At 36.4% G+C, this 25,697-nt stretch overlaps 1 protein-coding gene across 1 annotated transcript in view; it reads right to left on the reverse strand.

Moving 5' to 3' along the window:
* The window catches only part of LRP1B (LDL receptor related protein 1B), a 1,839,752-nt gene that overhangs the window by 178,796 nt on the left and 1,635,259 nt on the right, over positions 1 to 25,697 (reverse strand). The window contains exons 63-66 of the mRNA XM_045868938.3: positions 22,955 to 23,048; positions 12,397 to 12,513; positions 12,170 to 12,289; positions 10,643 to 10,762 (exon numbers count right to left, since the gene is read on the reverse strand). Of these exons, the coding sequence (XP_045724894.2) occupies positions 10,643 to 10,762; positions 12,170 to 12,289; positions 12,397 to 12,513; positions 22,955 to 23,048 (451 nt within the window). The remainder of the gene's footprint in view (positions 1 to 10,642; positions 10,763 to 12,169; positions 12,290 to 12,396; positions 12,514 to 22,954; positions 23,049 to 25,697) is intronic.

The raw sequence follows: 25,697 nt of genomic DNA on the forward strand, positions 1-25,697 counted from the left end.
GTTCCATCTTATGGTATCACATATCTCTCTAATTCTGCCCTTGTGATCTAATAGTTGTTTATCTTTCTTGTTCTCAGGTTCTTTATTTTCCATCATTTGGTTTTCTATATCACTGATTCTCTCTTCTGCCTCATTTATCCTAGCAGTTAGAGCCTCCATTTTGGATTGCACCTCATTAATAGCCTTTTTGATTTCAACTTGGTTAGATTTTAGTTCTTTTATTTCTCCAGAAAGGGTTTCTCTAATATATTCCATGCTTTTTTCAAGCCCAGCTAGTATCTTTAAAATCATCATTCTGAACTCTAGTTCCGACATCTTACTAATGTCCGTATTGATCAGGTCCCTGGCAGTTGGTACTGCCTCTTGTTCTTTTTTTTTGAGGTGATTTTTTTCCATCTTGTCATTTTGTCTTTCAGACGGTGGTCACTTTTTTGTTCAGAGAGATGTTGCTATTCTTTTCTTTGACCTCCTGTTGAGTTCGTAGGTGTTTAGAATGGTTTGATCCCTATTCAGCTGCATTCCTGGGACCAGACGAAATCTAGGTCTCCTACTCCTCCGCCATCTCACTCCCTCCTATCTATTTTTTTTAATATATTTTCTGAAAGATTTATTTTTTTTATTTTAGAGAGAGAGAGAGAGAGAGCTCATGCATGAGTGGGGGGAAGGGCAGAGGGAGAGGGAGACAAGCAGACTCCCTGCTAAGCACATAGCCTGATGTGGGACTTGATTGCAGGACCCTGAGATCATTACCTGAGCAGAAATTAAGAGTCAGAATCTTATCCGATTGAGCCATCTGGGCACCCCTGGTCATTTTATTTTTATTATCTATTATGTTCCTTTTTTCTTTTTTTCTTGTTTTGTTTGTTTTGTTTTGTTTTTTACTTTTTGTTTATTTTATTATGTTATGTTAATCACAATACATTACAACATTAGTTTTTGATGTAATGTTCCATGATTCATTGTTTGCATATAACACCCAGTGCTCCATTCAGTACGTGTCCTCTTTAATACCCATCACCAGGCTAACCCATCCTCCCACCCCCCTCCCCTCTAGAACCCTCAGTTTATTTCTGAGTCCATAGTCTGCCATGGTTCCTCTTCCCCTCCAATGTCCCCACCTTCATTTTTCCCTTCCTACTATCTTCTTTTTTTAAAACATATAATGTATTATTTGTTTCAGAGGTACAGGTCTGTGATTCAACAGTCTTACACACTTCACAGCACTCACCATACCACATATCCTCCCCAATGTCTATTACCCAGCCACCTTCCCACCCCCCCACCAATCCAGCAACCCTCAGTTTGTCTCCTGAGATTAAGAATTCTGAAATGACATTGTTTTTTAAAATAGTCATTTAAAAATCTATATATTTTGAATCTGTTCTCAGAAATTAAGTATCAAGAAACTAAGATATCAAGCTTTATAACATTTCTAATATATAATGTATAGCACTATGTATATGTAATATATATTCTTATAAAATCTTCTATAAATTCTACTAATTAGATGTCCAATAAAAAGATCAAAAATGATGTTTCAGGGTTTCTTACTACAATTTATGAATACAGAACAGAAACTGAAGTGACAACCTAATTGCTTTGAATATACACATCATGTTTTCATAGGCTGGTTATTTTTTTTTTTTCTTTTTAAGATTTTATTTATTCATTGGCAGAGAAAGAGATATAGCAAGAGCAGGAACACAAGCAGGGGAGTGGGAGAGAGAAAAGCAGGTCTCCCACAGAGCAGGGAGCCCAGTGCCGGGCTCGACCCCAGGACCCTGAGATCATGACCTGAGCCAAAGGCAGATGCTTAATAACTGAGCCACCCAGGAGCCCCAGGCTGGCTATTTGAATAAGATGATTAATCCTCTACCCAGTTGAAAGAAGCTATCAGCACTTTGCTGTTATTTATTTATTTATTTATTTGAGAGAAAGAGAGCACACAAGCAAGGGGAGGGGCAGAGGGAGAGGGAGAGGATGTCAAGCAGACTCCCTGCTGATCACAGAGCCCTATGCCAGGCTTAATCTCAGGACCCAGAGATCATAACTAGGTGGAAACCAAAACTCAGATGCTTAACTGAGTGAGGCACTCAGGAAACCTATTTCTTAAAGTGTAAACAGTAATATTTTCTATACATAGATGTGTTACCTATATTATTGGTGTTGAGAAAAAGCACTACAGTCTTTCATTCTATTTATTTTCACTCACTAATATATAATATAATCATATAAACATGGTACTAAGCCACATTGAATAACCCCTGAAGATAAAATGGTAACAATGTTCTTTATGGAAATCACCAGCCCAAATGATATTTGAACAGAATCTTATAAACCAAAACAAATACAAATAATTTTCTTCTAAGGGTAGACAAAAACTTACTGTTTTAAAGTCCTATATTTCTTAAGTATTTTTATAAAGTGTATAATACTTATTTTTCCCACGTTCTGCTATAAATCCCCAACTAGCTTTGTGTGTGTGTGTGTGTGTGTGTTATGTTATTTTGCATTTTTAGAGAATCAAATATAGTTGGTGAAGGATGAGAGGAGCAGTATAACAAAGATGAAGTTTTTCAAACAAAAGTATCACAGAATGCTAAATTACTGACTCAATTTCCTTAAAAAATATCAACTGCATCAACACAATTTTTATTAAAACAAATATATAGTTCTTTCCTTTACAAACTCAGTTATAAACCTCACTAGGCAAAAAGCTATTTCCTTTCATGGCTTTTACTACAGATCAATCTAGAATCTAGAATATTTGGCATGCCTCCTGACTCATTGTGTGGACTCCTTTTTAGCTTTGTGGAACAAAAGTTAAATCTCACAATTTCCTCTTATTACTAAGAAGGACAAACAAAATAAAATAACATCACCAAATAATTGCACATCCCTTTGATAGAGAGATAGTCAATGCATGGAAATTACTGAACACAAGTTATAAAAAGACTAAATGTTTTCTACTTAGACTTTTAAAGTATACACATGTAGGTCATTCATTTCTTCATATAAATACTAGATGGCCATTTCCTGGTCCTATTCATACAAATAGGCTTTCCTTCGAGGGCTGTATAAGAACCAAAATATTTCAGTGCCAATGAGGCTATATTTCCCTTTCTTTATCTTTCTCATACACATACAAAGAAAGAGAGAGAGAGAGATAGTCAAACACAAATATCATTGACTGAAAATGGAGAAAAGATTGAATTTTGCAAAACAAACAAATAGATGGATGACAGCAAGACATATGATACATCAAAAAATTTACCATAAAATATAATACTAGTATAAAAATACATCCTACTGAATTAACAGAAGCTTCTTTGCTCAGAAAATAAGCTCTCCAGATTACCACACTTTTTCAAAAAATACATTTATTTTCATGGCAAATACTTTAAAAGTTCAGAAATGTACCAGGAGTTGAATCATATTTAAAAAGCTTCTATTTAAAAAGAAAGGTGATGACATTTGTCCGCATTGTGTTTCTAATGTAGCAATACAGAGCTACACGATTATAAAATAAAATGTATTAGCAATAGATTGAGTATAAACTACACAGACTCCAGTAACACATAACAAGCAGTATGTCTAAAATATATTCTGAGAGATAGTGATTCTATGAGATTGTTGTTAGGTGTTATTTTACAAATCATCTGGGGTCAAATTAGTGTAAGATTAAAACATCTTCAAAAACTGTAAAGCAATGTGGTTTTCATTTCTCTCCCTCATGAATTGTATTGTTCCACAGCTGTTTTGCCAGGGTAATGAGTGGAGTAGGCAAGTGCCACCTCAACAATGATAAGATATGATGTAGAAGAAGTTTCTTTTAGGTAGGTAGAGAAAGTAAAATGCCCACTTCTGGATCCTGAGAGATTGTGAGAAGAAAAAATTCATTTTTGTTATACTGCTCCTCTCATCCTTCACCAAGTATATTTGATTCTCTAAAAATGCAAAATACAACACACACACACACACACACACATAGATTGTGCGGAGAGTGCAGCTGTATACATCCTCAGAACATAGGAGAGGTATCCAGATTGATATGGGACAGGCCAAGACTACTGAGAAGATAAGTGTTACCATGCCCCAAATATATCTCAAAAAGATGCCGAGCTTCCAGGAGAAACATCTAGTATCAGGTACATAACACCGTCAATAACACTCAGGGGCGACTCTATGACATTAAAAGTGAGTACTAGCTAGAGAGATAAGCGTGAGACCGTATTTCTGGCTCCTCACAAGACCTGCAGATTTTCAGGATAACGTGTCCCTGTACATCTTAGCTCAAGAGCTTTCATGTAACAGTAGAAACTTAAGATCAGTTTGCAGCTCCCCAGAAACGGAGGCTTGGAGGGACACAGCCAAGCCTACGCTGTGGCCGTGGGCGGCCACAGCATAGGTAGGGCACGGTTGAGGTGCAGATCTGACCAATCAGGCAGCAGAGACCAATCAGAGGTCAGACCAATCAGAAAGGAGGCCCTTTCTCCTCCCCACCCACTAACGTAAAGGTATATAATCCCACCATTCTAAGTAGCTGAGATACCTACCATGTGTTAGAAAATTTAAAACCTGGCTCCCAGCAGCCTCCCTCAACAAGAGACCCTTCCTTCTGCCCCCACACAAAAGGGACAGACACACAGCAGAGAAGAGGTGATTTAGGACATTCCCATAATTTGTTTGCTAATCAAAATGCAATACAGCAATTTCTAACCTACATTTAAATTTAGGAAACATTGATTAAAAACACTAATCAGATACCTTAACTAAATGCATGTAAATGAATTGTTTTCCAAGGTACAGAATTTAGGACATCATCTTCTCCTTCGTATATGAGAAGCACAGAACTTTCTCCCGTGGATGGTCTTGAAATCAGGGAACTAACATTTGCTGAATGCTATTCTAAGTGCAAGTAAATAAATATTTTGAAAATAACTAACTTGAAATATGAATTATTCTACTGTAGTTATAGACATCAATATTGGAGTTTCCCTGTTCAGGCTCATTCCAGGCCCTCCATGCTGCGTATAATTTAGCCTGATATTGACTGCAGCGTTAACAGATTCCTGCCTCTGGATGTTGTCACAACAGCTTTAAATAAACTTTCAGGCAAGTTGACAATTAGAACATCTGAGCAGGGAACTGAGACTTCATTGTGTCTATAGCTCAGATTGTATGAAATGTTTTGTGCTTTATTTGCCCATGAATATGTAATAATTGCAACATGTAAAAATAACCTTCAGTATGAAAATGTGTTATTCCATTTATACACTAGAATACTAGAAAATGTCAAGCTTCAATTTAGTATTGAAAATACAACAGTATTTATGTAAACTTTTAAGATACTATTAACTATTATGTATATATTAATGAATACATACAAATATTTGTACATGTGAAAAACAAACAAACAAACATGTGAATGATACACAACCACTTCAGAAGAAGGGAAGGGGAGAAGATAGAGGTGGGCTTTATATGTTATTGTAGGGGTCTGAATGTTTTAAAAGAGATACCTTAGGCCAAATATTAAAATCTATTAAAAATGGTAATTGCTTACTATATAACTTCCTGTACAAGTCTGTATGGTAGAAGTATTTTATAATTATATATGCACTTGCTCTAACTCTAAAACATCTGTTTCTTATATTCTTATAGATTAGGTAGACTAATTCAAATTTCCTCATCAGAGATTTAGAGGAAAATTAAAGCACACATTGATCACTTCTATCTTTTAGTTTGAATGTGTTCAGTATCATGTTGGAAAACCAGGCTGCAGAAACTACAAAGCTACTGTAGGAAACTCAAGATCCTCTCATAAGCTCTAGCTGGTGAGATTATAGCTAGCACCTTATTTTGAGATAATTCGCCAAGCAGCAGGTGATAAACCAAGACTGCTCAAAGGCAGCAAATGATGCTGAACCAAGAATTATCAAGGATTCTAGATAAGGTGAAGGGACGGCGGAAAAGAAAGCCAGAAACATGGCCACAGGAAAGAGCAATTGGTAGAGCAGACAGTGGATTCCAGAGAACTGTGATGTGAGTGTAGAGCTGACCAGGAGAGCCCGAGGAGAACAACTGATGAACAGAATGTGACACATACACCTAGGGAACAGAGAAGGTAAACTATAAACTGGGGACAGAGGATGTAATAGAAAGACATGGATTCTGATATCATCTTATAAGAGTCAAATTATAGATAAGTTCCAACTCTGATTACAAAGTAGAAGCAAGAATCCAGTACAGATTTGTCAAATCCCAAATCTGCACTTCCTTCCTAAAATGGAAAATGGCAGGCAGAAGGTAGAGAAATTTGAAATGTGGAGTGAAAATCCTGGAGGTACTACAGTTGAGGTACTGCATATATTTTGGTCAGGCATTCAAATCTGGTGTTTGTCCAACATTGTAGGAAGTAGTGAAACAGCCTTCCAAGAAGAGTCAACACCTATAATTTAATAAAAGGTAAGATCTACATTTTATAAAGCTTATTTCCCTCTGGGCATCTGGTAAAGAAAGAGTAAACACCTTCAAGCAAAAATAAGTAATTTTATAACAACTATTAACAACTCACAAAACAAAGTTGAACCTATATTGTCATAAATATGAGTATAGCATAGATTTAAATCTTTACTTGCACAGAAATAGAGCTAAAAGATGTTTTAAAAATATTTATGAATTTAAATTCAAATGTGCCAAATGCAGCTTTTACAGATTCATAAATTTAGCCATTTCAAAAACTATGTGTAGTAACATGGGAAAATATGTAATTTAATTTTAAAATTTGTATCCACGCTCACCAAAGACTAAACTATTGGAGAAAGACTCCTAAAGTACCTTTAATTTACATCTATTCAAAGTGGTTTTGAGGCCTCCTTAAATTCTAGATTAACATAAAATGTTTACACATATTAAATGTTAGTTGCTAAATCTGCAAGAACTGCAAGAACTCAAGAATTACACTGGACAGGATTCAATAAACATGGTATTCCAGTAAATATAAAAGTTAAATAATTTAAAAAATATTTACACATTAAAGCGTTTTTTAATCCCCTGTACTACATGTGTATTTTGTTTGTTTGCAAGTTATTCTGCTCTATTTTGTTAGGTTTTTCCATAGTGTCTCAGTGACCCCCACCTCCTATATTGGTGTTATTTATACAATTTAAAGAAAAAAAATATTTCGTTAAGGATATGTCAAAGTAGAACAAATTACAATTTTAGAACTTTAGAATTGACAGAAGCCAATTAGATCTAAAATTGTAGATAAATTGCTGTAGGTAAATTACTGCTGAGAAATAAGATTTAAGAGCTAAGTGACCTCCAAGAGTAAAACAGAATTTGCCCCTAAGTTTAACAGCAGATTAAGAAACTGTAGAAGTGTATGGCGACTACAATGAAAATGAGTTGCATATTGAGGTTTTGTAATAGAGAATAGGGCAGTCACTCAATAGCACTTCATGCAAATCTACTCTACATCTTGTGAGGCCCCGAGGACACTCAACATGAGAAATGGTGAAATTTACCTCCTATTCTAGGCAAGGTCCATTCCCACAAAGACACATATAACTCAGATTCAAATAATAAGGCCTTAGTTTGATAGGCTTCATCTTTAAGAAGTGTTTGTTTTTTGTTTTTTCCCACTCAGTGGAAGTATCAAAAGGTGAACTATCCCACAAAGGTGTTAACAGACTTAGTAAAAATACATGGCATTTCTACATTTATTGAAGACAAAAGAAAGGGGAAGGAGGTAGTTTTTTAGCCCATCAAGAATAAAGATTGAGAAATGCTATACTAAAATGTAATGTAGAAGTTTTTTTAAATTGGGACACCTGAGTGACTCATTCCGTCAAGTGTTTGACTCTTGATTTCGCCTCAGGTCATGATCTCAGGGCCAGGAGATCGAGCCCAGATCAGGCTCCATGGTTAGTGCAGATGCATTGGGCTTAATGCAGAGTCTGCTTGGGATTCTCTCTCTCTCTCTGCCTCTCCCCACCCCACCCCCCAGCTGGCACACTCTCTTTCTCTCACTCTAGATAAATAAATAAATACACAAACAAATAAACAAAATCTTTTTTAAAAAGTTTTTTTTAACTAAATTAGTGTCTGCCCACAATAAAATTTTACAGTGGGTCTAAGCAAATCAGATGCAACCTTCCTGCCTCTTCTCTCCCTCTTACTGTAGGTATGTATGTGTTTGTATACTGGTCAGGAACTTATAACAATGACTATGGCCAGGAGAATTCTATATAACTTTATAACAGAAAACATTTAAGTATTTTTCTCTTTACACTTAAAGAATGAGGTGGCTTTAGGGGCACCTGGGTGGCTCAGTCAGTTAAGTGTCTGACTCTTGGTTTCAGCAGGAGTCATGATCTTGGGATCCCGTGTGGGGCTCTGCACTGGGCACAGAGTCTGCTTGTCCCTCTCCCACCCCACTCCCCTCCCCCATACTCTCCCATTGGTACACATGAGTGTGCACATGTGAGCCCTCTCTCTCTCCCTCTCTCTAATAAATATATAAACTCTTTATTTTTTTAAAGATTTTATTTATTTATTTTTGTGTGTGTGTGAGAGAGAGCACGAACAGGGGGAGTGGCAGAGGGAGAGAAAGAAGCAGGCTCCCCACTGAGCAGAGAGCCTGATGCAGGACTTGATCCCAGGACCCCGGGATCATGACCTGAGCTGAAGGCAGACGTTTAACTGACTGAGCTACCCAGGTGCCCCTAAATAAAATCTTTAAAAAAAAGAATGAGGTGGCTTTATACTATGTTCACGGAGTATGTGAAATAGTGTGAAATAACTCTGGATTCCCAGTTCCACCACCTGCTAGCCATGAAAGTTTGGGTAAGTTATATAACCTCCCTGGGTTTCTTTTACCACATCAATAAAATAAGGATAGTAAAGAGATTACGTGAGATAATGAATATAAAGCCTTAAACACATTTCCTGGGCCATATGGCAAACACAAATAAATATTAGGAATTACTGTTATTATAATGATCAATAATGATCAGTTTGAAATAATATAATCTACCACAACAGTTAAATCACATCAAATTAAAGAAAAAATTATAGATATTCCAGAAAAAAATATTCATATAGCTAACATAAGTCATTATTCCACTTTTGCTTTGGTAAACAAAAAATACTAAAGACAACAGAGCAAACTTGCCAATAATCTAAACTAGTCTGCAAAAGTCCTTAATAATTGTTACAAACAAATCACTGATGACTGTACTTTGAGGGTCTATGAACTGATTATGAGCACCAGTTTCACAAAGTGGTAAATGGGGTTTCAAGATACTGTGATAAGTTGTTTTGGTTTCATGTTCTGAAGACATAGTCATATGGAAAACATCAGGAAAAACACTTAGAGACACATGAATGTCAATTATTACACATATAACTCATGAATGTTGTTCAGTAAAAATGGAATTTCAGAGAACATAAAGGTTTTTCATTATTTCCTTTTTTTCTCAGAAGAGTTAACTAAGAGCAGTGTGGAATATAGCAGATGCATTTAACACAATTTTGTCTACGAAACCTGGAAGTCCTATATTCAGTTTGAATAAAATTTACCTCTCTTTCTTTCTTTCCTTCTTTCTTTCTTCCTTTCCTTCCTTCCTTCCTTCCTTCCTTCCTTCCTTCCTTCCTTCCTTCCTTCCTTCCTTTCTTTCTTTTTTTTAGAAGGTTGGGGAGGGGCAGAGGGAGAAGCAGAGAGAGAATTCCAAGCAGGCTCCACGGCCAGTGCAGAGCCTCAGGGTTTTCATGATCTGAGCCGAAATCAAGAGTTGGATTCTTAACCGACTGAGCCACCTGGGTGTCCCAAACTTTGCTTTTATTAATCAATTACTAGATTACATATTTTGTTGCTTCCCCAACAATGCCAAGTTTGGTGTATTCACCTACAAAATAGCTTCTATTAGTGTTTAATAAATGTTGATAAAATGAACTACAGATGACAACTACTCTTCATTTCTGTCTTCCTGTTGACATTTTCAAGACAGAATGAAATGCATTAAACAAAACAAATATGTTCTCCATTTCTGCAATGTTAATTAAGGAATAATTTTTGTAAATAAAAGTATTGATTTTAAGTGAAAAGATAAATGTTTCAGAAACAAATGCTAACTTAAGTAATCATTGTCATCTATTAAGACAGAATAGATACTTTTATTATCTTTTCCCTTCCTTTCACCATGTTTAAGAATAACCAGTAATCTTTGAATGAATGGAAAATCATATGTATTTAAGCAAAAAAAAAAGTCTGGAACAATGCAAAGATAATGTCTCATTGTTTCTATTAATTAAATACTAATACCATGTGCATACTCTAATACAAGAAGGTGATAGTTTAGACTACCTTTTCAATCCATCTTTTTAGAAGTAGTGTTGAGTCATTTTCAGCAATATTACTCTTCTGTCTTACCCCTCTATGGGTAAAAATAGCTAACCTGAGATTGTTTTTTATAAAATAGCTAATCTGAGGTTACTACAACTCTGTGAACGCAGAGACAAAACCTTCTCACGTGAGACCTTAGTTTCACCAGAATTGTGTTCAAATTCCTTTCACTGTGGCTATGTCAGATGATGACACAAATACAGTAGGTACGATCCAGGGTCACAAAACACTCACCACAGTTGGCCTCATCTGATGCGTCTGCACAGTCTGGATCCTCATCACAAACCCACAGCTTGGAAATGCAATGTTTAGTAGTTTTACATTGGAAATAGTCTGGAGAACAGCTGTTTTCAGCTTAAGAGGAAAACATCTATTAAAATGTAGCTTTGAACAAGAACAGACATTTTATCTAAAAAACAAGTAGAGAAACAACTGCTTAAGACACTCAACTAGAAATGTATTATCTTTTAATTAATAAAGCTCTGAAGGTGAAGAGTTTTAACTTTCATTATCCATGATATATTCCAAATATTCTTTCTGGTAGAAATAAATAAAACCTATTTCTTTGATAAAAATCAGAGTTCTCAAAACAAGCCCACCTTGATTAGCTATATTTCAAAATTAATTTTAAAAATAAAGAATTCAGAGCCTTTCAGAATAATTTTACCAGACAAATAAATGGAAGAATTTATACATATGCATTTCTATAAATAGAAAAAGAATAAAATCAGAAGATATTGGTGAATAAGGAAATAAAAACCATCAAACTCCTCAAAATCTCTAGTTGTGTTGGGTTTTTGAGGGAAGAGGCGAACATGGGAATTAGAGTGTAAACTGCATCACAAATTCTAGTCAGTTTAATGGATCAGCTCCTAGAATGACTAACCATAAAGAACTGGTAGTGACTTTATTCCGAATGCACCATCTTAATCAAATTGCTGGGTGACTGCTCATTATTTACTGATAAAAGTTTTAGGGGAATAAAATAAAACTCCAGCAAGACAGAAACATTGACAGCAGTTCTGTTGAAACCCTGAAATTTGACAAGTACTTTATTGTTCTGATTCTGTGTGTGTGTGTGTGTGTGCATGTTTGTCTGCCTCTGTGCATATATGTATACGATGGAAATTGTTTTGCTTTCCATGTAATCTAGTTTGATTTTTGGTGGGGGATATGAATAAGAGGTGAAAAGAGTAGAAGATATTTTACTGTTGTTCTTTGAAGTAGCTTGCAAAGATACATTACATAGAGTATTATCTACAGTTTTTAACAAATTATTTTGTAGATTCTTTTGCTCAGATTTTCTCATCATATATTCAACATGTATTTTATGGGGGAAAAACAATCTAATTAATGGAATTGATTTCAAGTAACTGATTAATCAATAGAAGAAAATTGCCTATAGCTGCTTAATATGGGCAAAAAGAATCAATTTACGAATAAAACACCATAGTCACCTGTAATGTTGATTTTGCTGCTTCCATTAAGGATGATGTGAATGAATGCATGTTGTTTCATGCTTGCCGTAACCTCCAGGTAGCTATTTAAGTAAAGACCACCCATGTTTTAACTTTCTCTATATCCTTTATAGAGAGCTTCTTAAGTAACCCATCCCCAAAGGTGCTGATTTGGAAGTATATGCCCATAATTGCTGTTATGTTTTTCTACACTGTGTGGATGTATGGTACACAATAAAAAATTTTAGACCAATGTCAGTTGAGACTCGAGTAAGACAAGACGGAACATTCTGAGGTGACTTACGACAGTCCCTTTCATCTTCCTCATCCCCACAGTCGTCTAGTCCATTACACCTGAGGTTTACTGGGATACATTTTTGGTTCTTTGTACACTTGAACTGACCTGACAGGCAGACATGTGTGTCTAAAAGAGAGAAAGAAGCTGAAACTGTGTCTGCATTTAAATCAGCGCAGACAAAATCAGGTAAGAATTAGAAATTCTGTTCCTCGGTTAAGAATTTCATCACCTACCACAGTTGAGTTCATCAGAATTGTCTCCACAGTCATTCTCTCCATCACAGATGAAAGCAGGCAGAGCACAGAGCCCAGTGCCACACTGAAACCGGCCTGGCTGACATTTAAATTCAGCTATGGGAGAAAACAGACTGGTATCATCGAATGCCAAGCTTCACTCATGACCTCTTAAATAGAGCTTTCCTGACATTACAGATATTTATCATTTCATTATATTAAACATACCCTAGAGCACAGCGTGAATGTCCTATACATGGATAGCTATTGGGTTCAGATATATGGTACGACCAGACTATGAGCAACTCAGATGCCCTCCAGATTACATTTCACAAATTGACAGTAAGAAATCCCAGATGATAATGCATTTTGCCATATTTTTTAGTTTATATATGAAATGATAAGAATAATCATCATAATAAAGTAGGATCTATTGAATATCTACTCTGTATCAGACACTGGGTGAGACCCTTTCACATAGAGCTACTAATTGAATCTCATCATAACCTTCTCACCTCAATATCACCATGACCATTTTATAAATGAGGAAACTAGGTCTCATGGATATTAATAACTCACCCAAGTATGTACAAGTTTCAAGTGCCAGATATGGAAATTAGATCTAGATCTGACTCTGAGTCTTCTCACAAACCATGTTGCTTGTAATAAAACACTTACCTTTTGAATGATGATCCTAATGTATGTAGTTCTGATAAGTTAACCAAATATTAATAAGTGATATTTTAAAGTTTCTTTGGGAAATTAATTATGCTTTTATATTTATAATATTAAGTAAAAATTTCCTTAACATTAAAAAAATAACTCAATATACACTCAACTTCCATATAAGTGAGTTCTAAAATGTTGAAAGTCATTTAACTTCAATCTATAACATTTCTTAATCACACTAAGTGTTGAAACTGTGTGATACTTAATTTCTCATATTCTAAACATGTACATTTCCTCTATTTCCTTTTGCTTCATATATGATTTTCTTGAATGCTCCTTTGCTACCAAAACAACCTTCCCATAAGATGAGTTCTAACTATCAGAGGAGTTTCAATGCCTGGAAAATAGATGGGAAGCCTATCTGACCTTTAAATGTGTCTCTAAGATGATCCTTGGTGTACTAAAGCATCATAGAAAATGCAATCAAGAACTTAGGGTGCCAGAGAATTCGTGATGCATCACTCTTAACCACATGCATTTAAATAACATTATTGAAGTTTGCAAGTTATGTGAAACAGGATTTAAGCTTTCTTGTCTTTTCAGATGAAATTATAAGTATTGTCAGTAACCTAGTACCTGCAAATTTTGAAGATACAGCTACTCAAAAATGAATTCTAAACACTCCACAGACTCATGTACATCACTTTCCACCTCACCATAACTCTCAAAATAAAGCTTCATGCCTACAGATGTTCAGTGCTGTTAACCCGTCAACTCCAACTAAAAGATCATTTACTAAAAGATCACAGAGATAATGTCACCAATAAAAACATGTAGTATTGGTATTTAAGCAGGATAAAGATGACACAGAGACTCTTAGATACCAGATGTCTCTTTGCTTCCCCTCAAAAGACTTTAAAGTTATATTTGTTCACCATATATTTTGAAAGTGTGTAAATATGGGGGGGAGGAGCAAGATGGTGGAGGAGTAGGAGACCTAAATTTCATCTGGTCCCAGGAATTCAGCTGGATAGGGATCAAACCATTCTGAACGCCTACAAACTCAACAGGAGATCGAAGAAAAGAATAGCAGCAACTCTCTGAACAGAAAAGCGACCACTTTCTGGAAGGTAGGACGTGCAGAGAAGCGAATCCGAGGTGATATTCGGGAAGATAGATATTCGGGGGAGGGGGCCTCCATCAGCCACTACTGGCAAGTGATAGAGCAGCGGAGCACAAAATCAGAAATTTTAGAAGTCTGCACCTCTGATAGATGTCACTCTAGTGGCTAAAGGGGGGGTGGAACACTCGCTGGGACAGTGTAGTCTCAGGACCGTCAGGGTCATAGAAAGACTGGGGGTACCTGAGTGTGGCAGAGCTCCCAGGTATCAGAGCAGATAAGTCGGCTGCAGAGATAGAGCCAGAGCGGGCTCTCAGCTCCAGGTTGCCATAGACCATGATCCGCGGCACAGTCAGGCCACCGCTCCTCCAGCAGGGACCCAACAAGTGGCAGATCCGGGGAGACTCCCCTTCCTCCCCTGGGAGGAGAGGTGCAGGAGCGCACTGCAGGAATCTGCTGGGTTTGGAGACTCCACATGGGGTCATGTGCCAGAGCGAGAAAAGCTCGGTCACAGGCTGGGTGAGCAGGGAGTGCGGCCGGAGACCAGGGAGACCGGAGTGATTGACTGCTTTTCTCTGGGAGCTCACTGAGGCGCAGGGCCCCGAGGTCTTGGCTCCTGGGGGCGGAGATTGGGAGGCCGCCATTTTCACTCTTATTCTCCAAAGCTGTACCGAGGGCTTGTAGGGAACAAAAGCTCCCTAGAGCAAACCCTAGCAGATTACTTAGCCTGGCCCCTGGAAGGGCAGGGCAATTCCACCTCCCACAAAGACATCTGAGAATCACTGCAACAGGCCCCTCCCCGAGAAGATCAGCAAGAACAGGCAGCCAAGACCAAGTTTACCCATCAATGACAATGGCAGAACGCCAGCACTAGGGGAATACAGCACATAGAATTCATGGCATTTTTTTCCCCCTGATTCTTTAGTCTTTCAAGGTTAATTTTTTTAATTTTCTTTTTTTTTTAATTTTTCTTTTTCCCTTTTTCAACCAACATCTTATCCATCCCTTTTTTTAAAATCTTTTTTATTTTTCATTTTTAGAGTCATATTCATTCCCTTCAGAGTAGTTAACATTATTTTTGGTATATATATAAGTTGTTTTCTCTTTAAAATTTTGGGATACAGTTTCTTCTAACAAACCAAAATATACCCTAAATCTCTAGTGTATGGTTTCATTCTAGTCTCCTGCCTGGTCACATTCTCCCCCTTTTCTTCTTTTTTTTTTTTTTTTTTAATTTCTCTTATTTCATTTTTCAACCAACTTTATATCTTATCAATTCCTTTTATAAAATCTTTTATAATTTTCATCTTTACAGTCATATTCCATCCCTTCACGGTATTTACCCTTATTTTGTACATATATAAGCTTTTCTTTCTTTAAAATTTGGAAGGCAGTTTCTTCTAACAGACCAAAATACGCCCAAAATCTAGTGTGTGGCACTGATCTATTCACCAACCTGATCATATTTGATCATATTCTTTTTTTTTAATCTTTTTCTCTTTCTTTTTTTTTCTTTTTTCTTTCCTTCCCTTTCTTTTTCCCTGATATCAGGTCTCTTCTGATTTGTTTAGTGTATCTTTTACTGGGGTCATTGTTACCCTGTTAGCATTTTGTTCTCTCATTCATCTATTGTCCATTGGACAAAATGACAAGACAGAAAAAATCACCTCAGAAAAAAAGAACAAGAGGCAGTACTGACTGCCAGAGACCTAATCAATACAGACATTAGTAAGATGTTGGAACTAGAGTTCAGAATGATCATTTTCAAGATACTAGCTGGGCTTGAAAAAAGCATGGAAGATATTAGAGAAACTCTTTCTGGAGAAATAAAAGAACTAAAATCTAACCAAGTCAATATCAAAAAGGCTATTAATGAGGTACACTCAAAAATGGAGGCTCTAACTGCTCGGTTAAATGAGGCAGAAGAGAGAATCAGTGATATAGAAACCCAAATGATGGAAAATAAAGAAGCTGAGAAAAAGAGAGATAAACAACTACTGGATCATGAGGGAAGAATTCCAGAGATAACTGATACCATAAGAAGAAAGAATATTAGAATATTTGGGATCCCAGAAGAAGAAGAAAGAGAGAGAGGGGTAGAAGGTATATTGGAGTAAATTATAGCAGAGAACTTCCCTAATTTAGGGAAGGAAACAGGCATCAAAATCCAGGAGGCACAGAGAACCCCCCTCAAAATCAATAAAAATAGGTCAACACTCTGACATCTAATAGTAAAACTTACGAGACTCAGAGACAAAGAGAAAATCCTGAAAGCAGCTCGGGAGAAGGGATCTGTAACCTACAATGATAGAAACATTAGATTGGCAACAGACCTATCCAGAGAGACCTGGCAGGCCTGAAAGGACTGCATGATATATTCAGAGCACTAAATGAGAAAAATATGCAGCCAAGAATACTATACTCAACTAGGCTGTCATTGAATATAGAAGTAGAGATAAAAAGCTTCCAGGAAAAACAAAAACTAAAGGAATTTGCAAACACAAAACCAGCCCTACAAGAACTATTGAAAGGAGACCTCTAAGCAAAGAGACAGCCTAAAAGTAACATAGACCAGAAAGGAACACAGATAATATACAGTAACAGTCACCTTACAGGCAATACAATGGCACTAAATTCATATCTTTAAATAGTTACCATGAATGTAAATGGGCTAAATGCTCCAATCAAAAGACACAGGCTATCAGATTGGATAAAAAAACAAGACCCATCAATATGCTGTCTGCAAGAGACTCACTTTAGACCCAAAGACACCCCCGGATTGAAAGTGAGGGGGTGGAAAACCATTTACCATGCTAATGGACACCAAAAGAAAGCTGGGGTGGCAATCCTTATATCAGACAAATTAGATTTTAAACCAAAGACTATAATTAGAGATGAGGAAGGTCACTATATCCTAATTAAAGGGTCTATCCAACAAGAAGATATAACAATTGTAAATATCTATGTCCCTAACATGGGAGCAGCCAGTCACATAAGCCAATTAATAACAAAAGCAAAGAAACACATTGACAACAATACAATAATAGTGGGGGACTTTAACACGCCCCTCACTGAAATGGACAGATCATCTAAGCAAAAGATCAACAAGGAAATAAAGACTTTAAATGACACACCGAACCAAATGGACTTCACAGATATATTCAGAATATTCCATCCCAAAGCAACAGAATACACATTCTTCTCTAGTGCCCATGGAACATTCTCCAGAATAGATCACATCCTAGGTCACAAATCAGGTCTCAACCAGTACCAAAAGATTGGGATCATTCCCTGCCTATTTTCAGACCACAGTGCTTTGAAAATAGAAATCAATCACAAGAGGAAAGTCGAAAGAACTCAAATACATGGAGGCTAAAGAGCATCCTACTGAAGAATGAATGGGTCAACCAGGAAATTAAAGAAGAATTAAAAAAATTCATGGAAACCAATGAAAATGAAAACACAACTGTTCAAAATCTTTGGGATGCAGCAAAGGCAGTCCAAGAGGAAAGTATATAGCAATACAAGCCTTTCTCAAGAAACAAGAAAGGTCTCAAATACACAACCTAACCCTACACTGAAGGAGCTGGAGAAAGAACAGCAAATAAAGTGTAAACCCAGCAGGAGAAGAGAAATAAGAAAGATCAGAGCAGAAATCAATGAAATAGAAACCAAAAGAACAGTAGAACAGATCAACGAAACTAGGAGCCGGTTCTTTGAAAGAATTAACAAGATTGATAAACCCCTGGCCAGACTTATCAAAAAGAAAAGAGAAATGACCCAAATCAACAAAATCATGAATGAAAGAGGAGAGATCACAACCAACACCAAAGAAATACAAACAATTATAAGAACATATTATGAGCAACTCTAGGCCAGCAAATTAGATAACCTGGAAGAAATGGGTGCATTCCTAGAGATGTATCAACTACCAAAACTGAACCAGGATGAAATAGAAAACCTGAACAGACCTATAACCACTAAGGAAATTGAAGCAGTCATCTAAAATCTCCCAACAAACAAGAGCCCAGGGCCAGATGGCTTCCCAGGGGAATTCTACCAAACATTTAAAGAAGAATTAATACCTATTCTTCTGAAACTGTTCCAAAAAATAGAAATGGAAGGAAAACTTCCAAACTCGTTTTATGAGGCCAGCATTACCTTGATCCCCAAACCAGACAAAGATCCCATCAAAAAGGAGAATTACAGACCAATATCCCTGATGAACATGGATGCAAAAATTCTCACCAAAATACTAGCCAATAGGATCCAACAGTACATTAAAAGGATTATTCACCACGACCAAGTGGGATTTATCCCTGGGCTGCAAGGTTGGTTCAACATCCGCAAATCAATCAATGTGATACAATACATTAATAAAAGAAAGAACAAGAACCATATGATCCTCTCAACAGATGCAGAAAAAGCATTTGACAAAGGACAGCATCCTTTCTTGATCAAAACTCTTCAGAGTATAGGCATAGAGGGTACATACCTCAATATCATAAAAGCCATCTATGAAAAACCCACAGGGAATATCATTCTCAATGGGGAAAAACTGAGAGCTTTCCCCCTAAGGTCAGGAACATGGCAGGGATGTCCACTATCACCACTGCTATTCAACATAGTAGTAGAAGACCTAGCCACCGCAATCAGACAACAAAAAGAAATAAAAGGCGTCCGAATCAGCAAAGAAGTCAAACTCTCTCTCTTTGCAGATGACATGATACTTTATGTGGAAAACCCAAAAGACTCCACCCCAAAACTGCTAGAACTCATACAGGAATTCAGTAAAGTGGCAGGATAGAAAATCAATGCACAGAAATCAGTGGCACTCCTATACAACAAAACAAGACAGAAGAAAGAGAAAATAAGGAGTCGATCCCATTTACAATTGCACCCAAAACCATGAGATACTTAGGAATAAATCTAACTAAAGAGGCAAAGAATCTGTACTCAGAAAACTATAAAATACTCATGAAAGAAATGGAGGAAGACACAAAGAAATGGAAAAACGTTCCATGCTCATGGATTGGAAGAACAAATATTGTGAAGATGTCAATGCTACCTAGAGCAATGTACACATTCAGTGCAATCCCTATCAAAATACCATCCACTTTTTTCAAAGAAATGGAACGAATAATCCTAAAATTTGTATGGAACCAGAAAAGACCCCGCATAGCCAGAGGAATGTTGAAAAAGAAAAGCAAAGCTGGCGGCATCACAATTCCAGACTTCAAGCTCTATTACAAAGCTGTCATCATCAAGACAGTATGGTACTGGCACAAAAACAGATACAGAGATCAATGGAACAGAACAGAGAGCCCAGAAATGGACCCTCAACTCTATGGTGAATTCATCTTCGACAAAGCAGGAAAGAATGTCCAATGGAAAAAAGACAGTCTCTTCAACAAATGGTGTTGGGAAAATTGGACAGCCACATGCAGAAGAATGAAACTGGACCATTTCCTTACACCACACACAAAAATAGACTCCAAATGGTTGAAAGACCTCAATGTGAGACAGGAGTCCATCAAAATCCTAAAGGAGAACATAGGCAGCAACTTCTTCCTAGACACATCGCCAAAGGCAAGGGAAGCAAGGGCAAAAATGAACTCTTGGGACTTCATCAAGATAAAAAGCTTTTGCACAGCAAAAGAAACAGTCAACAAAACCAAAAGACAACTGACAGAATGGGAGAAGATGTTTGCAAATGACATATCAGATAAAGGGCTAGTATCCAAAATCTATAAAGAACTTATCAAACTCAACACCCAAAGAACAAAGGATCCAGTCAAGAAATGGGCAGAAGACATGAACAGACATTTTTCCAAAGAAGACATCCAAATGGCCAACAGACACATGAAAAAGTGCTCAACATCGCTTGGCATCAGGGAAATCCAAATCAAAACTTCAATGAGATACCACCTCACACCAGTCAGAATGGCTAAAATTAACAAGTCAGGAAACGACAGATATTGGCGGGGATGCGGAGAAAGGGGAACCTTCCTACACTGTTGGTGGGAATGCAAGCTGGTGCAGCCACTCTGGAAAACAGTATGGAGGTTCCTCAAAAAGTTGAAAATAGAGCTACCTTACGCCCGCAATTGCACTACTGTGTATTTACCTCAAAGATACAAATGTAGGGATCCGAAGTGGTACCTGCACCCCAATGTTTATAGCAGCAATTTCCACAATAGCCTAACTATGTAAAGAGCCAAGATGTCCACTGACAGATGAATGGATAAAGAAGAGGTGGTATATACACACACACACACACACACACACACAATGGAATATTATGCAGCCATCAAAAGGAATGAAATCTTGCCATTTGCAATGATGTGGATGGAACTGGAGGGTATTATGCTGAGCGAAATAAGTCAATCAGAGAAAGACATGTATCATATGATCTCACTGATATGAGGAATTCTTAATCTCAGGAAAGAAACTGAGAGTTGCTGGAGTGGTGGGAAGTGGGAGGGATGGGGTAGCTTGGTGATAGACAGTGGGGAGTGTACGTGTTATGGTGATTGTTATGAATTGTGTAAGACTGTTGAATCACAGACCTGTTCCTCTGAAACAAGTAATATATTATATGTTAAAAAAAAAGAAGAAGATAACAGGAAGGGAAGAATGAAGGGGGCGAGATCGAAGGGGGAGATGAACCATGAGAGACTATGGACTCAAACAAACTGAGGGTTCCAAAGGGGAGGGAGGGTGGGAGGATGGGTTAACCTGGTGATGTGTATTAAAGTGGGCACGTTCTGCATGGAGCACTGTGTGTTATACACAAACAATGAATCATGGAACAGTACATCAAAAAGTAATGATGTAATGTATGGTGATTAACATAATAAAAAATAATAAAAATGTGTAAATATGAAAAACTTATTATAGTAAATCTTTGGTTAATTTTTTATATCAGTACAGTTACCGCATGATAGTCTAGTCAGGATTAAAGTTAGAACTCAGGAGCCTCAAATAGTTTAGAGGGGAAAGAATTGGGAACCACTGACCGTGTCTGTAGGTCATTATGGTGGTTTTTCCACAGAGAACACTTTAGTGAATCTGGGCGGGAAAAGTCATCTTTTTGTTTTTAATATTTTATTTATTTCAGAGAGAGCGAGCGAGCAAACAGCACAAGCAGGGTGAAGGGCAGAGGGAGAAGCAGACACCCGCTGAGCAGGGAGCTCTATGTGGGACTTGATCTCGGGGCTCTGGGATCATGACCTGAGCTGAAGGCAGATGCTTAACCGACTGTGCCACCCAGGCGCCCCTAGGAAAAGTCATTTTAATATGAGGATTCATTTAACATATTCATTCTTCTTTATTTCTATAAATTACAAAATATGTTGTATATATTTTATTTATTATATTGTTGAAAGTTTACTTTATTGCAGGGAAATCAATATCTTTCTTTTAATGAGAAAATCTCAGTTGGTCACCAATATAATTTCCTGTTCCTTTGATAGTCCCTTTAATTCAAATATAATTCAGGCATAACAGATAATACTTCATACAAAAACTACTTATATATATTGTCTATCACAGTGAAAACAAAAACTATATTAAAAAATCAAAGATCGATGGACCTTTCAAGAACATAAAAAGAATATTAGAAAAGCAATGACTTCTCTCTTTTTTTTCCTTTTCCTTGAATATATTATTAGCTGCTTTCAAAGATATAAATGAACTATGTGAAACAACTTCAAATGTTTTATACACTTGATCATGACCAGAGAGATGGAATACAACTCATTTAAGTAACTATCTAGAGACCCTAAGTTTAGAACAGCTTTGTAATTATGTGGCGGAAAGTTCTACAGCAGAAAGTAACTACCTTTTTACTTAGTATACTGTCTTTCTTTAGTGCAAGCCTAAGGATCTTGAACTCAATTGTTAAGGCCAAATCATGGCAACTATCCACTGAGATTTGAGGGAATTATCATGACTGACTATAAGCATCTTCAACTTGACAGGACAATATTGAAGTGACCCATGGAATGAACTATAAAAGACTATCAAGAAATAGTTTACTGATTGTCCATTACAACCAAAGTTACCAAAGATAGCTAAATGTATATACACATATATGTACACACACATATGCCATATACATACACACGTTTATACACATATGTACACACATATGCCATATATGTACACATATACATGTATATTCCTATATGGATATACATACCTATATGTATGTATGTATATATGTATGTATCTGGCACCTAACCATGACAATCACAGTTTGAGTCAAAGTATAATTAGTAGTCATTTTAAGGCAATATCTAAAAGCATACTAAATGATTAGTAGAACAAACTAATGATTTATACTGGAAAAATCTCACTTTTAAGGAAAGTTCAGTATTATAATACTGACAAAGATTAATCCCTTACAGGTAAGATTTTAGTTATTGATTGACATTCTGCAAACTTGCCCACTTTTGCTTTTAATTTGGTGATATATCCAGGCAAAATCATGCTGATTGTTATTTATACTGATCATTACATGAGGAGTGTAATTTTTCTGCAGGTAAGAAAATTTAAAACAAAACACTAACACAAATTGCTGATAATGTCATTCTAAATTTAACAGTCAATAGAGACATACTCAAGACAATGTAACAATTTTTGTTGTATTTTTAAAGATTTTGTAAAAGTATCAGAACGTAATCCTTAAGGTCTCACTTCAGTTTTCAAGGTCTGGGATTTAAGGAGCTCTAAATTCTAAATCCCCACATTCACCAATGTACTCACGACAGTCATCAGGTTCGTCAGATCCATCGCCACAGTCATCCACAGTGTCACATTTCCACCAGAATGGAATACATTTATCAGTTTTGCATCGAAACTTAAAAAAAAAGAAAGAAAAAAGGGTTGAAGGACCTACCCCAGTATTAAATGGATATTTAAAAACTCACCAGGGCAGAGCAGCCTAGCCTACTCTCTTGCTGCAAATGTGAACTGTGGTGGTCTTAGAGCATTCCACAATAGGGAATAAATGCACAACAAGCAGCAAAATGATCTGCCAGGAAAGCACATTGTTCAGGAAAACCTCCTGGGATTTCTGGAGCACAGACAAGCTTACCCATTTACATATGATCTGTGGCTGCTTTCGCACCACAACAACAGAGTTATGTAGTTGCTGTAGAGACCATGTGGCCAGCAAATTTAAAATATTTATTATCTGAGCCTTTACAGAACGCTTGCCAAATGCTGAATAGGGCTAAAAAAAATCACCAGAAATATCAGGAAAAGGTATCCTGAATTCATTGAAAAGTTGAATTAAGTTAATTGAATTGCATTTCCTTAGGAATCTTAGACAATTTGATGAATGTCTCTCTATCTCTATTCCTTAGCCACCAAATGAGGAGTTAAAGATAATCTGGATGATCCTTTCTGGCACTGTCATGCTGTTATTCCATGGAACTTTCTGAACATACTGCCTTTAGCCATAATGAGTGTCTGCCCAAATAAATTTTAAGAATATTTCTATAAAGCAGTTAAAACAAGCACAGTGATTTTTAGTTTTCAGAATTCCTAATAAATATACATGATCTTTGAGGATAAATAAGATAAGTGTCATAACTAGAAAACAGGTACAAAAATTGCACTAGATAGACTTTATTTAAAACTATCGCAATAGGGGAGAAAGAGCAAACAACTCCACTGAAACAAAAGGCAGGGGGTGGGTTTAAGCTCAGGGGTAAACTAATGGAAAAGTATGGAGGATATTGGTCAGCATGATTGGGCTGTCTGTATTTGCTAGGTGTTACTTATCAAAGCTGGGCTCCTACCTTCCCATAGAGACTGAGACAGGTCTGGACTATCTTTCTTGATGATTAAATCTCTAGGGGATGGTTCCTAGTCCTTGAGGAAGACATTCCTAGGCTGTAAAACTGGTAAGAGGCTGGGAGAAAATTTACATCTCAAAGGGGCAGAGAAATAATTCACAATTGCAAGTTTTCTAAAGTAAGTGTTCTAAGAAAAGGAATTCAGGGGCCTACAGCCAGGAAGAAACTGTCTAAAGTTTAGTCAAGCTGAGGAATGTCAACGCTATCTTGGTCAATGACTTACCACCTTATGCTACATCCTCCCCTATAAGGCCCGGCAAAGAACCTAGCAAATAATAGGTATCTCTAATTTAAAATGAACATTTGCATATCAAAAAAAGGTAAAAAAATAAGGCTGCGACAGATTTTTTGCTGAATATTATTTTTTTGACTATTATATATTTTTAGATAAAACACTAAAGAAAACTACTGTAATAAAACTCATTCTTAAGATTATCAAAACTATTCACTGACATATTTACTAGTGTGTTTTTTTCAAAGATTTATTTATTTATTTGAGAGAGAGAGAGAGAGAGAGAGCACACACGCAAGCTGGGTAGGGGTAGTGGGAGAAAAAGAGAAGCAGAGAAGAAGACTCCCTGCTGAGTGGAGAGCCCAACATGGGGCTCAATCCCAGGACCCCGATATCATGACCTGAGCCTAAACCAAGAGTCAGAAGTCTAACCAACTGGCACCTAGGCACCCCTATTAATGTGTTTTATTTGTTCTATCAGCCTTTCCATTTAAAATAGTTAAAAATTATAAGAAAAAAAATTCTATTACTTACAGAAGTAGGAAGTTTTTTAACTCCTTTCTTTTGAAATAAACCATCAAATGGAAGATTAATAACAGAAAAACTAGTTGAATATGTTATATGGTAGTATTTACATATAAACTACTTAGCACACATGCAACATGTTGCTAGAAAAATATTTCAGGTTATTATTGGATTTTTTATAAGAAAGGTGATCTGAATTCAAATTCTTCTCCTGAAACAGAGCACAGAAATATTGTTCCTACTAAACTTCACAATTGGCCAAATGTACAGAGACCAAGAAAACTCAGTAAATTTATTCCCTAGTGATCTCGGACCACAAACTAACCCCTTTCAGTTTTAAGCTTATTCTCATAAATAAAAGAAACTAAAGAAAATCACACTTTACATAGAGAGAGTACATTACATCTAAAATAGTTGCCATTAAAAATTTACTTTAAAATATTAAAACCAAGCAATAAAGTTTAGTAAGTTTCTTCTAGCACTACCAAATTGTTTTCTTCTTTATTTCAACAGAAATTCAGTGAAAAGCATGTATGACAAAATTCATCTGGAACTGAAAATGTTTGATAATATTCTAAAATTTATTAATTTTCTTTTTGAAATGTTCCTGTTGTAATTCCCATGGGAGTGACCTGAAAGCAAGATGACATTTACTTAACATGCTATATGCCAGACAGAAAATACATAGAAAAATACATAGAAAAATATACTTAGGTTCAATTTTGTCTAATGAAATGGATTAGCAAGCTAAAGGTTTGTTCACTTAAAGTACTCTTACTTTCTTCAAGTAAGAGAAAATTTGAGCTTTTGCTGAACCTCTCTGGATACCATAAAGTTGATTCAAGGCAGAGCTACATTATTTTATTAAATAAGAGTGTGATTTTTTTTT

The sequence above is a fragment of the Mirounga angustirostris genome, unplaced genomic scaffold (assembly GCF_029215605.1).
Source record: "Mirounga angustirostris isolate CCGP_5_RB_7025 unplaced genomic scaffold, mMirAng1.0.hap1 SCAF_3, whole genome shotgun sequence".
Taxonomy (NCBI): domain Eukaryota; kingdom Metazoa; phylum Chordata; class Mammalia; order Carnivora; family Phocidae; genus Mirounga; species Mirounga angustirostris.